We start from the raw sequence: 15,942 nt of genomic DNA, 5'->3' as shown, positions 1-15,942 counted from the left end.
AATAGCTCTATATATAAACGTTACATACTGTAGTAGCTCTATATATAAACGTTACATACTGTAGTAGCTCTATATATAAACGTTACATACTGTAGTAGCTCTATATATAAACGTTACATACTGTAGTAGCTCTATATATAAACGTTACATACTGTAGTAGCTCTATATATTCTGATAACATAACGTTGGTTCAGTATATTAAACTGAACTGAAGCTGATGAATGAATGGGTCCTTCTCTCTTGATTGGAAGAATTTGGTAACGCACCTGAACATGTATTTTCTGGTTAGTAAATAGATGGAGTGAAAGAGAACAAAACCTCCACCGGCTGTCAGCCCGTCTGTCTGTCTGTCTGTCTGTCTGTCACGTCACGTCACACTTTTGCCCTACTCATATCTCTGCCACCGTTGCCCCGATCCATGCCAAACTTTGCACACACACTCCTTTGCTGCCAAACCACTATCACCATTTCTCACATGGCCCTCTTCTAGCGCCACCATGAGGCTGATTCTTGCAAAACACATTTTTGGACACTGCTCCTACACATTTTGCCCTAAAATCACACAAAGCCATACACAGTATCTCTACAGTCATGTCATCAACATGCATCTGTCCCATCTAGCGCCACCATCAGGCAGATTTTTGCAAAACACATCTCTAAAGTCATGTCATCAACGTGGATCTGTCCCATTTCCCATATTCCCTCCTGATTGGCTACGATTGCCTTCTAAAGTTTGTGTATGTGACATAACGGTCGCTTATCTCCCGATTAGGGAGTCTTACTGGTATTATAGTAATAATAATAATAATATTGGCTGTATTGTAATAATTCAATGCAGCCAATATACAGTGTAAAGAAGACCTGTTGTCTTATCCCTTTATCCACCAGATGGCGCCCTCATCCAGCCAAACGGACAGGCTTGTTCTTTCTGAACACTCTTACTAGTCCGGCTGCCAGCATTAGCATTTGTTCATAGGTATGATATTTGGTATATCGTTTTTTTTATTGGCCTAAAATGTTGTCTATATATATATACGTTCATGAGACCACCTGCTGACCGCCTGTCAGCATTGAGCAAATTTTTTTATAGGGAGAAAAGGTTTGTCCCATTCACCTACTATACAATAAAGGGAAAAAAATACCCCCACAAAATCTGCTTTAAGTAGCATGTGAGGGGTCAAACTAGGGGTTTATAATTATTCTGAATCCATTGCAAGCATTTGTTTTGCATGAAAAACATTCCTCGTCAGTCTCGTTGTACAGCTTAAGGGCGGCCGGTACAAAAGATTTTCCTAGTCTTTCACATCTCCGTCCTGGGTAGGAGGGTAGGTTTCCTCTCTTACTCCAGTAACTGTTGATCTCCAGATGGAGGGGGTGAGAGGAGCTCTCCAAAATGGAATCTAGCTTCCTCGCTGTACGCACCCTGGTTACTTCCTCCACCCCCTGCAGAGAGGACCCAACAACAGAGCCTGCTTTCCTCACCAGTCTGTTCAGGTTAAACGTGTCACCTGCTCTGTTGTTGCCACCCCAGCATGTTATACCAAAAAAGAGGACACTTGCCATGACAGACTGGTAGAACATCTGTAACATCCTGTTGCACACACCAAACGATCTCAGTCTTCTCAGGAGGAACAGCCTGCTTTTCCCCTTGCTGTGAATCGCCTGCGCGTTGTCCGACCAGTCCAGTGAACTATTCAGGTGTACTCCGAGGAATTTGTAGTTATCCACGAGCTCAACCACCTCTCCGTTAATGGTGCTTGGCACCGGGAGGACTCTCTTGGAAGTACGGAAGTCCACCACCATCTCCTTAGTCTTGCTAGCGTTGAGCTTGAGATGGTTAGCCTCGCTCCACTGCACAAAGTCCCTCACCACACCATCGTGCTCAGCCGTGTTGTCACCCGAGATCTTGCTGACCACCACGGTATCATCTGAGAACTTCTGCAGATGACAGGTCTTGGAATTGAAGCGGAAGTCCGAGAGAGTGAACAGGAAGGGTGAGAGCACAGTTCCTTGAGGGGCCCCCGTGTTGCTCACCAGCACATCAGACCGACAGTTCTGCAATCTCACAAACTGTGGTCTTCATGATAAAATAGTACCATTTATTTCTATTTCTCATAGGAGGATGGGCAGTTCAGAAACCTGTCTACCAGTGACATCATTGATGGGGAATCCAAGCTAACAGAAACTGCAGGCTTTCTATTCCTGAAAAGTTAACATGCTATAAAGCAGGGTTGTCAAACTCATGACTTAAGTTTGTTGTTTATTATTAAAGGGGAAGACCACCCATTTTCAATATTGAAATATGTCATTAATATACCTTAGAGGAGTTGTGTGGAAATAGAAAAAAAGTTCCCCCCCTTCAGTGTTGCCTAGAACTGGAGGATTGATTTTGGGGTTTGTATTGTAAATCACAACTTGATGACATCACACATTGTACTTTACAATACAAACCCCAAAATCAATCCTCCAGTTCTAGGCAACACAGAAGAGGGGGAACCTTTTTTCTATTTCCACACAACTCCTCTAAGGTATATTAATGACATATTTCAATATTGAAAATGGGTGGTCTTCCCCTTTAAGAAGAATAAGTACTTTAATTATTGACTTTAATTATTGGAAGTACAGTTATAGGCTACAATAAGTTTGGTATGAGTGGTGAAAAAATATGCTATTTTTTTGTTAAAGAAGCCCCAATAATCCATTTGAAAATAAAATAATTCATGGGTTGCATTTGTAGTCCTACACCAGCCATATTGAGGACTAACACAGGTGTTTTGATTAACGTAGAACATTGGTTCTATGCCAATCAAACAAATTGAACACCTGTGTTGGTCCTCAATATGGCCCGTTTAGGACTACAAATGCAACCCATGAATTAAATTTCAAATGTGAAACTCATGCCCTAGACCTCTCCCCGGACCCCGGGCCACACGTTTGACCACCCTGCTATAGAGGAAGGCATTGTGCAGTTCAGACGTTATTACAAATCCAAATATATATATAGTAGGGCTCATGCGATTAAAACAATTAATCGAATTAATTACAGGCTTTGCAATTAATTAATCGCAACTAATCACATTTTAATCGCATAATATTATAATAATATTTGACCCAAGAAGCATTTTTTTTTTTCAAGTAAAACACATTTTGTTGTACGAGTGAATCAACAAATGAGTTTTTTAAATCTAAATTTCTCATCCACTGGGCCAAGCAAAGCGGCTACTTTTCTCCCTTTGCGTTTGTTGTCTCTTCTTGGTTGGTGCATCGCTATTATCGGTATGCCCGAAACTGAAGGTTCTGTGGTGCAAAAAGTGTGATTAAAACGCGTTATTTTTTTTAATCGCGTTAATTTTCTGTGATTAATTAATCGCAATTAATCAATTAAAGTCCCAGCCCTAATATATAGTATATATTTTTAATCAAAATCTGCCTAATGATGATGTCACTGGTAGACAGGTTTCTGTCCATAGCCCTCCTAAGACACATTTGTATTTTATCATGAACATTAGTGAGGAGCAATTATATGAAGATAGGTTGAAAATACACTACAGTAACCAGAGTAAATGCAATTAGTTAAAGTTCCATTGTGGTTAGTGGATCTATAATTAGAAGAGTAAACTGTTAGCATCTTCTCATTATGAACACAGTGGACGTATTGTTCTCATTCAGGTCAGAGAAACAATTAATCTGAATCCATTTAGCCTAATTAACAATGACACAGTAAGCAGGCCTGCCTTCATGGACTAGGGTAGAACTTTAGAACTTTTTAATGAATGGGAATTTCTTTTAAACAAACAAAAGAAATAAAATACTAATGATTTGCTCTCAGAATGAACGCCATGCAAGTATTATCAAATGATCTCGCGGCACCCCAGGGTGCCCCGTCACCCACTTTGAAAAGCCCTGCTATAGGGAATGTATTTACTTCAATAGACAAGCTGTATGAATGCATAAACACCAGGTCTGCACGGCACGCAGAAAGATGTGCAAGACCACCAAAACCCATTGAAATGCATTGTAAGAATCCACCCTCACAAGTAGAATAACAGAGTGTCCTAACAGAGGATGTATTTCTACATTGGTGATATTATGGATTCTTAAAATACAGCAGCTGATCTAAAAGCTCAGAATCACGGCAGACATTTGATTAAAAAGGAAAAAATGCTCCAACACCAAAATGCTTTAGAAAACAGTGTACTTTTTAATTTCATTTCAAAATGGTCTAAAAGTGGCATTTTTTCCATAAACAATTCTTTGTAATATCGCCTTAAAACTTCTAAAACGTTTGCCCATTTTCAGCTACATACAGCTTATGAAAACAATGTACAGTATATATATAGTATATATATGAAGGCATGCTAATGTCAGGTCATCTATACAGGTCATATACAGGTATGTACATTATTTACAGTACTGGATAACAGCCTGATGTCACTAGATGGCGCTGCTCCCCTTTGTTATTGTTGGTATTTAAATCCCCATAGAGGAATCAGAGCACCTCATAAGAACAGTGTTCCAAAGTACAAATGTTACCCAAAGAGTCCACTGGTTCTCAATGGTGGGTCCAGGGACCACCAGGGGTCCACATGGACCCTTACAGGTCTGGTCCACTAACTAGCTGTACACGCACGCACACACGCACAGTCACACACACACCGATCTGCACTGGAAACTCCTTGGTGTTAATTTAACTCTGTGAGTGTTCAAAAGGAACCATTCTTCCACTATTTTGGTTCTATTTGTACTGTACACTCCAAATGGATCCATTTGTACACTCTCAGAATTACAGACCCGTAAAGTAACGGTCCATTTGTACAAGAGTTACAGACCTGTAAAGGTCCATTTTGGACCTCCTGGGGGTCCCCAAACCACACGTTGTGAAACGGTGGTGAAAACAGCAGATCTACAAGCACACAACGCCTCGCGATGCGAGGCGTTGTGTGCTTGTAGATCGGCTGTTTTCACTAGTTTTGTGCAACAGTTTTGTATGATGAAGCAGGGCAAAAGACGTACACATTTGAAACTTGGAGATACGAGGTTTCTGCCCGACAGTGACGATACGTTACTAAATCACCCTGTGCTTTCAAATAAAAACAACAAATACAAAAGGTCAACAGTTGTGTGTATTAGCAGACTAGAACAAGGAAAAAGGTCACTTTGTTTTTGCAGAATGCTGATGACTGTGCAAGTGGTACTGTATCTTCTTATGCCTTCACTTTAATATCAAACCACAGAAAAACAGTTAAAAACTGTGCTTAGCAGTTGTTTGATTCAACAGGAATAACTCAGTTAGCAGTTATTTAGTTCATCTGTCACAAGATGTGTGTCAATACTTTCCATATGGTTCAAAGGTTCATTAATTAAAAAAATAAAACACACACACACACACACACACACACACACACACACACACACACACACACACACACACACACACACACTCAAACATTCTCAGGTGTAGCTCGAACATGTAATAGACAAAACGCATGCGGTGCACACAACATTTTTAACAATGTGTCAAACATTGTTAAAAATCATTACCTGATGATTTGTTAAAGTGAATCTTCTGCGTTGGGGGAATTTAATGGTGTAGTTCAGGAGTGCCCAAAAGGTAGATCATGATCTACCAGTAGATCACCAAGGGTGTGCAGGTAGACCACATGACATACCTCTAAAAATATATAATTAAAATATAAAACATGTCAATATGACATCAAGAAGGGCCTGTCAGCTCCCTTCATGGCTTCTAAAGTAGGCAAACCTCCAATGCAATGCTTTGTTCAAGAGTAAGTAGCATTACAAAGAACCCCAAAACCTACCACTTCCATACAGAATGGGATTAAGACATTTCCCCCAGTATTTCCCATTTATTTCCCCCTTACAGTAAGTGTGTTTGTCTAAAATGTAACGCCAGTGCTGCTATTCCAAAGCCTCCCTCAGCTAAAACATTTTGGATGGGTAGATCATGTTGAGCTAGTCATTTTAAAAGTAGATCTCACATCAAAAAAGTGTGGGCACCCCTGTTGTAGTATGATTAAGTAGGGGTGTAAAATCGACAGAAAAAATATAAAATATACACAAAATGTTATAATATGGAGATTGGAGATTCTGTCTGACAGCAACGATATCATGTAAACGAGGTTAGGCTACCGGACTGGTCCAGGAACCTCTGGAAAATAAACAAAAAAAAAAAAGATTGTCACGTCAGAAGATTGTTCAACATGAGGTTGTATCTTCTAGTCCTTGGCATTGAAATGCGTCCTCACAAGAGTAGGAGATTCATCCTTACACAGACTGGGATCCCACTGCACTACGTATCACATTATTGTGTATCATGATTTTATGCTTTAACTATTGAAAAATAGCAGATATACAAGCTAAAAGCGCGGCACTCTTGTATATCTGCTATTTTTAAAAAATCGTCATAATTCGAATTTTGACCCGATTCTATAAGTGTCTTTTGAATCCTTCTAAGGTTTTTTGAAAAACCCTATGTTTCTATGTCAGCAATCTGGCCAGCCATCGTCAAAGAAAAGGTCCTTTTCACTTAACTGGAGCTCAGTTAGTCTGTTCTTGAGAGACTACTATGTCAGTGGTTCTCAAACCTTTTCATGTGAAGGACCCCCAAAATGATATTTATTTGGCCACGGACCCGCATCTCAAAATATTTAATTTAGTTCCAGGGACCCCCCCAGAAGCAAAATTTGAGTTACAAACGTTTGCTTTGAAAATACATACGTATATTCAAAGATTTGCACACATTTTCACGACTTTTTCAAATATAGCAGATCTACAAGCTCGCAGCACGGCACTCGGTGCCACGCTGTGAGCTTGTATATCTGCTATTTTTCACTGGTTAAAGCATTCAATAATTCTAGGCCTAAATGGGTTAACGTATACTCTGGCTTTTGTGTCCACCTACGTTTTGCTTCATTCAATATGACATTTCTGATATTCCTTTTATCAATTCTGTTCCTATATTATAAACCAATTGTAAATATAAAACTAAACTAGGCTCATTGAAAACACCCCTCCTTGGCTGTGTCCAATTCCTTCTTCCAATAATATACAAACTTGACAAAACTGGGTGCACACAGAAGCTAGAGTTAAAGGGTTAAAATGACCCAGGGAGTGTTTTAAACAGAAACACCCCTTTAACTGTGAGTTTTCTTTCTATACTTTATTTTTCTTTATAAACATATGGCTTGTGACATACATTATGTCTCTGCATCCAACACATCATGTTTTCTTAAGCTGTCCTATATAACGTCCTATATAACGTCCTATAATATGTCCTATATAATGTCCTCTGTAGAAAGTGACAGTAATCAACCTCATGTATATAAACAGTGTAATGTACTGTAGGTCCTGTGGATATAAACAGTGTAATGTACTGTAGGTCCTGTGGATATAAACAGTATAATGTACTGTAGGTCCTGTGGATATAAACAGTATAATGTACTGTAGGTCCTGTGGATATAAACAGTATAATGTACTGTAGGTCCAGTGAATATAAACAGTATAATGTACTGTAGGTCCTGTGGGCTCATTACAACCCTGAACACTACGGTAGGTGAAGGTTCATCACAGGAGGAACCAGGGTGACATGGACGTCCAGGCAGTCAGGTGGTCGTTGTTCTGACGGCTGGTTGGCTAACACAGTCCAGGGAAGAGTCAGGTGACCAGCGTCGCATTCTAAACGCCCGCTCATGGGTTTTCCAACACCATCCAGTCGGTGACATGAAGAAAGCTGATGTCTCCGTTAAGGCCAACTCATTACTCTGACTGACAACGGTTCTGTCGCCTTCCTGTCGCCACCGATGAAAGTGAAGTTAAAATTCCAATGTCGCGGAGGACCGTCGCCAACGAAAGGTCGCTTCATGAAACGGATCGGTCTAGGAAGACGATGTGAACTCCGCCGAGATGCGCCGGACCACATTGAATTCCTTGTTCACATTCTGTGGCAGACGCTAGAAACGCTCGTAAGAAAGGTTTGTGCGAAGCGGCACTCGACACTTGACACTCTAAGCATACGCTTTAGAGCACTGTAATGTGCGGCAAATGGTGGATTTATATAGCGCTTTTATCCAAAGCACTTTACATAGAGTGTGCATTACATTCACCCATTCACGCACACATTCATACACCGGTGGCGGAGGAAACCATGCAAGGCACCAACCTACTCACCGGGAGCAATTAGGGGTTCAGAGTCTTGCCCAAGGACCCTTCGACATTCACTCAGGGGGAGCCCGGATTAGAACTGGGAACCCATGGCTGGAACTGGAAGCCAATCAGTGACGTTGTTTCCAATCCAGAGTGGGACGCTAGGGAACAACGCTATGTGATGACACTGGGCTTTAGAAACAACAGCAGGCTTTAAAACGGTTCTCCTGGAAGATATAAGAGGAGCCAGCACCGGTGCTGAAGGCCTCCGGTCCAAATGGACCATACAGTAGAGTCTACTGTATGGTTTCTCAACCACTGGTCCTGGGGACCTTTGGTGTGCCCCCTGAAAGGGTCAAGTGTGCCCCTTGAAACTGCTTGAAAGCCAGAATTGTATTTATCATTTTAAAAATGTATTTAACAACGCCTTGCGGTGCGAGGCGTTGTGTGCTTGTAGATCTGCTGTTTTCACTACTGTTGTGCGACAGCCTTGTATGATGAAGCAGGGCTTTACTTTGCGAAGAAAAGTACACATTTGAAACTTGGGAGATACAAGGTTTCTTCCTGACGATATTTACAGCCCCGTATTATGTTGGTGTGCCCATGGATTCTTGGGACATGAAAAGTGTGCCCATGCAGAGAAAAGGTTGAGAAACACTGCAGTAGACCATACAGTAGACCGTACAGTAGACCATACAGTCCATGACCGACATCACAGACTGGTCATATGAAGTGTGAGATTCTGGCATTGGAAAGCCGGACCGTTCCCTCGTGGATCCATCCTGAGATCCTGCATGGTTCAGTTTCATCATCAACAGCTGGGATGCGGTCCTCAGTCTCTAGTGAGACAAATGTCAAAAGAGCGACGCGTTGTTGAGTCTAAGCTGTAGTACTGCAGGCGGCGGGCTGGACTTAGAAGGTGAACGGGAGGTACACTAGCGGTCAGTGACTTTATGTGTAGCCTTGAGATGTGCGTTCAGTCAGTCAGTCAGTCAGGCAGGCAGTCAGGCCGGGCCGACGGCCACGCGAGTCGCTTCCGCTGTACTGTGGGTTTCTGGACTCTGCTTGCCGCCCGTCCGCAACCCGTTTCTGGAGAGGTTTCGGCTCGATGGATAGCTGGTTATTTTATTCCACTGAATGTCTGCTGCGTGCCTGTAAGGCCGCTCGCTGCCATGTCCTGATGTCACAGTTTGAACAGCGTTCCTGAAGGACTGCAGGACTACAGGGGTCCCTGGTACTGCAGGACTACAGGGGTCCCTGGTCCTGAAGGTCTACAGGGGTCCCTTGTACTGGCTGCCTGAGAGATGTTGTCGTATGGAGGGCTTGGACCCCGCAGCGTCACCCAGCTTCCGCCAGACCACCTGCCAAACAGAAAGAGGTGAAGTTGAGGGTTAGCAGGACAGTCTCATCGGGATACGCCGATCCAATCGATTATAAAGAAAATAAACAATAATTGAGACTTAAAGGTAGTGTAAAGGGAAACACACACCGCACACGGACGCGGCGCGGACGCGGTGTGTCAAATCATACGATTATTTTCAATGAACTAACACCGGTGACGTCAGACCCAAGGCAGGGTCTGCCGCCTCGCCTGCCGTGCCGATACACCACCGTTCTATTTTTTCAGCGTTGCCGCGCGGTGAACATGTCCTCCCCACCGGGGGAAATGGATGGACCCTAGCCGCATCCAGTTGGTGTTACCGCGCAGCACTTCACGCACCTCAATACTGCGCCGCCACGCTGTGCAGCCGCCCGCGTCCGGTGTGTGGTTAACCCATTCAAGGCCGGGAACACATTTTAGTGGATGGGAGGGGCTTACAGTACATGTACAGTATGTAGCAACATATTTGTTTTTGTAGGCTAATTTCTGATTTAGGCCTAACTATAGGTTAGGCCTAGTGATATCGTGGCAGAATTAACACTCCCCGTCTCCCCATCGCTTTGATGAACAGAACATACATTTATCAGGTGGTGGGTTGCCAATTTCATCCAATCATGAGAGAGTAGCCTTTTTTTTTATCACAAGTTGAGCTACATTGTGAGTGAACCTAATGATAAACCCATGTCCACTCCTAGTTACATGAACACTGGGGCCTTTCCACCGGCAAAGAACTGGTTCTTTCTCCCGCCTATGGGATGAACCACAGTCCAGAGGTGAGCTTTTCCACAGAGAACTGAGTTGGTTCCGAACCGTAAAAGTGGTTCACGGCCGGTTCACAAGAACCAACCAAGGATCCAAGAAAGTTGCCATCCCATAGGCAGGAGAAAAGGCCCCACAGAGGACTTCACTGTGTGAGGCTGGCTGATCGCTCACTTGCTGCATTCATCAACTCTGTTCCCTGCCGCTCCCATGCACCATCCCTCTCTCTGTGATCATTCTAGAGGGTCTCTCTCTCTCTCTCTCTCTCTGTCAATTCAATTCAATTCAAATAAGCTTTATTGGCATGACAAGCATTCTTACATTGCCAAAGCATTACAATACAGTATGATACAAAATAATAATATAAATAATACATATTCAAAATCAGAACAATATGAACAAAACAAAGAAAAATATAAGCAAAAAAATAGTGATCAACACTTATAGTGTTCACCCGTTGTCCCTCATTTTGTGACAGGCTGCTACATATTTTGCTGCCAACCTTGAACATTGGGCTTTCTCACCTAGTAAATAGGGGATTGCCTGGATGGAGTCAAATTGTATCTTTATTTTTGTTATTTGTGTGAATTTAGGGTAGTATTCCTCTCTTATTTGTTTGTATTTGTCACATGCAGTCAAGAAGTGGAGCTCTGTCTCCACCACTCCTTGACCACAGTGAGAACACAGTCTGTCCTCTATGGGCAGCCAGGTCTGTCGATGTCTGCCTTTTTCGATGGCCAGGCTGTGCTCACTGAGTCTGTACATTGTTAAGGTTTTTCTCACTTTATTATCAGTCACCATGCTCAGATATTCTGCCACGGTGTATTGTCTTTTTAGGGTCAGATAGCAATTTAGTTTACTTTGTGTTTTTGTTGTTTCTATCCAATAGTTTTTATATTTTTGTTTCTGTTGATTCATAATTTGGTTGGGTCGGATTTGTTGGGGAATGATGTCACTGTCCTGAGGCGGGTTGTTGTTAGGAGTGTCTCTAGGAGGCTCTGATGTTGGTTTGTTCAGCATCAGGACCAACTGACTGAGAGGACTCTTCTCTATTGTCATCTCTTGGCTTTTGAGGGCTTTATAATGATAAGATTTGGGGTCACTCATTTTTAGGTGTTTCCAGAATTTTATGGCTCTTTTTTCAATGTTTATAATTAGAGGGTATTGGCCTAATTCTGCTCTGCATGCATTGTTAGGAGTCTTCCTCTGGACCCGGAGGATTCTCTTACAAAACTCTGCATGCAGGATTTCTATTGGATGTTTTTCCCATTTTCCAAAATCATGTTTTGTTAGAGGACCCCAAACTTCACTGCCATATAATGCAATTGGTTCAATCACTGATTGGAATATTTTGAGCCAGGTCCTAATTGGGATGTCAACCTGTGTTGACTTTTTGATGGCATAGAAAGCTCTCCTTGCTTTCTCTTTCAGTTCATTGATAGCCAAGTTAAAATTTCCAGTGGAACTGATCTTCAGCCCTAGGTATGTGTAATTGTTTGTTTGTTGGATTTTTGTTGTTCCTAGGGTGAAGTTGTACTTTCTTCCCTGACTTGTGGACCTTTTTTGGAATATGACCACTTTAGTTTTGTCCTGGTTAATTGTCAGGGCCCAGGTCTGACAGAATGTTTCAAGCAGAGCCAGGTTCTGCTGTAAACCCTCCTCTGTTGGTGACAGCAGAACCAGGTCATCTGCGTAAAGGAGGAATCTGATTTCAGAGTCATGTAGAGTGAATCCAGGAGCAGTAGATTGTTCTAATAACTTGGCCAATTCATTAACATAAATATTGAAGAGGGTTGGAGAGATTGGGTTGCCCTGGGTCACTCCACGCCCTTGAGAGAAGTATGTTGTTTGTTTGTTTCCAATCTTTATTGCACATTTAGCGTTTGTATACATTGATTTAATTATTTCATATGTTTTTCCTCCCACACCACTTTCCAATAATTTATAAAATAATCCCTCGTGCCAAATTGAATCAAACGCTTTTTTGAAGTCAACAAAGCAGGCATAAATTTTCTTCTCTCTCTGTCTCTCTCTCTCTCTGTCTCTCTCTCTCTCTCTCTCTCTCTCTCTCTCTCTCTCTCTCCTCTCTCTCTCTCTCTCTCTCAATTCAATTCAATTCAATTCAATAGGCTTTATTGGCATGAAACTTTACAAATGTTGCCAAAGCACAAATACAATTATGACAAACAACAAACAATATAACAATATAAATCAATGAAATGACAGTCCATAAAGGAGATGGTGCGGTAAAGTAAACACATGGTATACAGTATAAATGTGTGTCCTACTGGTTGTCCCTTTTCTTGTGACAGGAATTGACACATTTTGCAGCTTAAACTGCACATTCTTTCATTTCTCCCTTTCTGTCATACTTCTGAATTCTGGGCAAATTATTTCAATGTTTGGGTGTAGCTCTCTCTCTCTCTCTCTCTCTCTCTCTCTGCCAAAATAGCATTGTTGGGTGTGTTAATAAAACCTATTAAATACTGAAACAATAGCAGTACTGTTTGTACCGTAAACCACACAGGACACACACACACACACACACACACACACACACACACACACACACACACACACACACACACACACACACACACACACACACACACACACACACACACACACACACACACACACACACACACACACACACACTCTGTAGTGTGCATCAGGGTGTGTCAAACAGCTGTACACATCAGGAGTGATACTCATAAGGGTGAGTTCTTTAATGAACACTAATAACTCACTGTTCCACCCTGACACTTACTTACAAGGACAAGACAGAAGTTCTCATAATTGGTTCTACTGCCCAGAGAGAATCAATAATAAATAGACTTGGTAACCTGGCTAAAGAAAGTAACACCTCTGTAAAGAACCTGGGGGTGATCATTGATGGTGAATTACATTTTTATACACACATTAATCATGTCACGAAGATTGCCTTCTTTCACCTTCGAAATATTGCGCGAATTAGAGCTTATCTGACGTTGGACGATGCAAAAACGCTGATCCACACTTTTGTTTTCTCTCAGCTTGATTACTGCAACGCACTTCTCTCTGGTCTGCCAAAGAAAACAACTGACAGACTACAACTTGTTCAAAATGCGGCAGCCAGAGTTTTAACTAAAACTAAGATAAGAGAACATATTACTCCAGTCTTAGAGTCGCTATACACTGGCTCAAATTCTTTTACTTGTTTATAAAGCTCTAAATGGTCTGGCACCTTCGTACCTCTATGACTGCCTGCATAGATATGTTCCAAACCGCCCACTCAGGTCCTCTAGTGCAGACCTACCTACTTTATTTTTTCCCTGTTAAGCACTTGTGCTTCATTTTCTGCTCTGTAAAGCGCTTTGAGGTACATTTCATGTCATGAAAGTTGCTATACAAATAAAGTTTTATTATTATTATTATTACTTGCTGTGACGTCAGGCATGTCAATGGTGTCAAGGCATGTCCATATATGGTTCAGATACACATCTCATTACTGTGACATCCTCATCCTCCATCCTATAGTAAAACTACAGTAAAATTAGAGATACTGTTCCTACGAAACAGTGTGGGCTCACTCGTGACTATATTCTACAGCGTTCTAACTGTCATGTGAAGCTCAACCAATACTCCAGCTACCACCACTCCCAGATTTACCACACCTCAATTGCACCTCATTGGCTAAGGGCCCTGCCTTTGTACTGTCTGCGACGGAACTCTGTAAATAAATAATGAAGATAACACAGTGTTCTCGCCTTTCAGGCGAGCCCACAATTAATTAGTTGTCCAGAACTGCACCCTCAGATGTGTCCATATATGGAGTTAAGTATATATGGATATCCAGTTGTCCAGAACCACCGATCCAACCAATAACATTATACAGGGTATGGGCATATGTTACTAGTGACATCGGGGATCTCCATATATGGGTATAAAAGGGACACAGGCAGACAGATACAGCAGAGATATCCATATACAGGTATAAAACAAGGGACACAGGTAGACGGACAGACCTCTAGTACCGTTACTACCGTATATGGGCATAACACAGACACACATGTCAGTACTTATATGGGCTTAACACATTCAGTAGGCCTACTTATATGGGCATAACAAAGACACACATTAGTACCGTATATGGGCATAACACAGACACACATGTCAGTACTTATATGGGCTTAACACATTTCAGTAGGCCTACTTATATGGGCATAACAAAGACACACACATTAGTACCGTATATGGGCATAACACAGACACACATGTCTGTACTTATAGGAGCATAACACAGATGTATGTCAGGCATGTCCATATATGGGCATAATCGTTTTGTGTGAATTGAGATTGGACTGCAGTCCAATCCAGTCAGGAGAGAAATCCGTCAGCTGAAGTCACAATTTCTAACGCCCAAATATGGGCACCTCCTCCATATTTGGGCACGGCTGACATCACGCTGACACGGTGATGATGCGAGCGCCGTGGCAGACGGCCATAAAAGCAGGACAGCGGAGGACGCCGCGACAAACCAGCCGAGGACAACGCCGAGAACGTCACCACCGCTCACTGCCGCCCCGTTAAGCGCTTTTAGCTACGCATCCAGAGAACAACGCAACGCGTCATTACTCTCTCTCTCTCGCTCTACGACTCAAAGACATGAAGTTTAAATACCAAGAGAAGGTCCCTTTCGACAGGCGGCGTGCGGAGGGCGAGCGCATGCGGAGGAAGCACCCCGACAAGGTGCCGGTGATCGTGGAGAAGGCTCCCAACGCCAGCCTCCAGCTGGACAGGAACAAGTTCCTGGTGCCGTCCGACCTCAGCGTGGGACAGTTCCTCTTCCAGATCCGCAGGAGGATGGAGAAGCTGCGCCCCGAGGACGCCCTCTTCTTCTTCGTGGACAACGTCATCGCGCCCAACTCTGCCACCATGGGAGAGCTGTACCAGGAGCACCAGGCAGAAGACTGCTTCCTCTACATGGCCTACAGCGAAGAGAGCGTCTATGGAGCTTCTTAAAGCTCCTCTACATGGCCTACAGCGAAGAGAGCGTCTATGGAGCTTCTTAAAGCTCCTCTACATGGCCTACAGCGAAGAGAGCGTCTATGGAGCTTCTTAAAGCTCCTCTACATGGTCTACAGTGAAGAGAGCGTCTATGGAGCTTCTTAAAGCTCCTCTACATAGCCTACAGCGAAGAGAGCGTCTATGGAGCTTCTTAAAGCTCCTCCACATGGTCTACAGCGAAGAGAGCGTCTATGGAGCTTCTTAAACGTCCTCTACATGGCCAAAACCTACAGCGATGAGGGTTGATGAGGAACCCCAGAGCTTCTTAAACCTTATAGTGCCTTTATCCAAGGCGCTTTACATAGATTGCGCATTACATTCACCCATTCACACACACATTCATTACATTCATCCATTCATTACATTCACCCATTCACACACACATTCATTACATTCACCCATTCATTACATTCACCCATTCACACACACATTCATTACATTCACCCATTCATTACGTTCACCCATTCACACACACATTCATTACATTCACCCATTCATTACGTTCACCCATTCACACACACATTCATACAGCGATGTCAGAGGAAACCATGCTTGGCACCAACCTGCTCATCAGGAGCAGTTAGGGGTTC

General features: G+C 42.7%; 1 protein-coding gene across 1 annotated transcript; it reads left to right on the top strand.

The window, feature by feature from the left end:
• Positions 1-14,950: 14,950 nt before the first annotated feature.
• Positions 14,951-15,307, top strand: LOC308280935 (gamma-aminobutyric acid receptor-associated protein-like; the record flags this gene model as incomplete). Its single annotated transcript, XM_080755235.1, has 1 exon — positions 14,951-15,307. One exon carries the CDS (start codon positions 14,951-14,953, stop codon positions 15,305-15,307), a length of 357 nt encoding a protein of 118 aa, XP_080611361.1.
• Positions 15,308-15,942: the final 635 nt, after the last annotated feature.

Source organism: Nannobrachium achirus (assembly GCF_963921795.1).
Source record: "Nannobrachium achirus genome assembly, contig: SCAFFOLD_223, whole genome shotgun sequence".
Classification (NCBI taxonomy): domain Eukaryota; kingdom Metazoa; phylum Chordata; class Actinopteri; order Myctophiformes; family Myctophidae; genus Nannobrachium; species Nannobrachium achirus.
The sequence above is the reverse complement of the archived record's forward strand: the minus strand, read 5'-3'. Positions and strand labels throughout refer to the sequence as shown.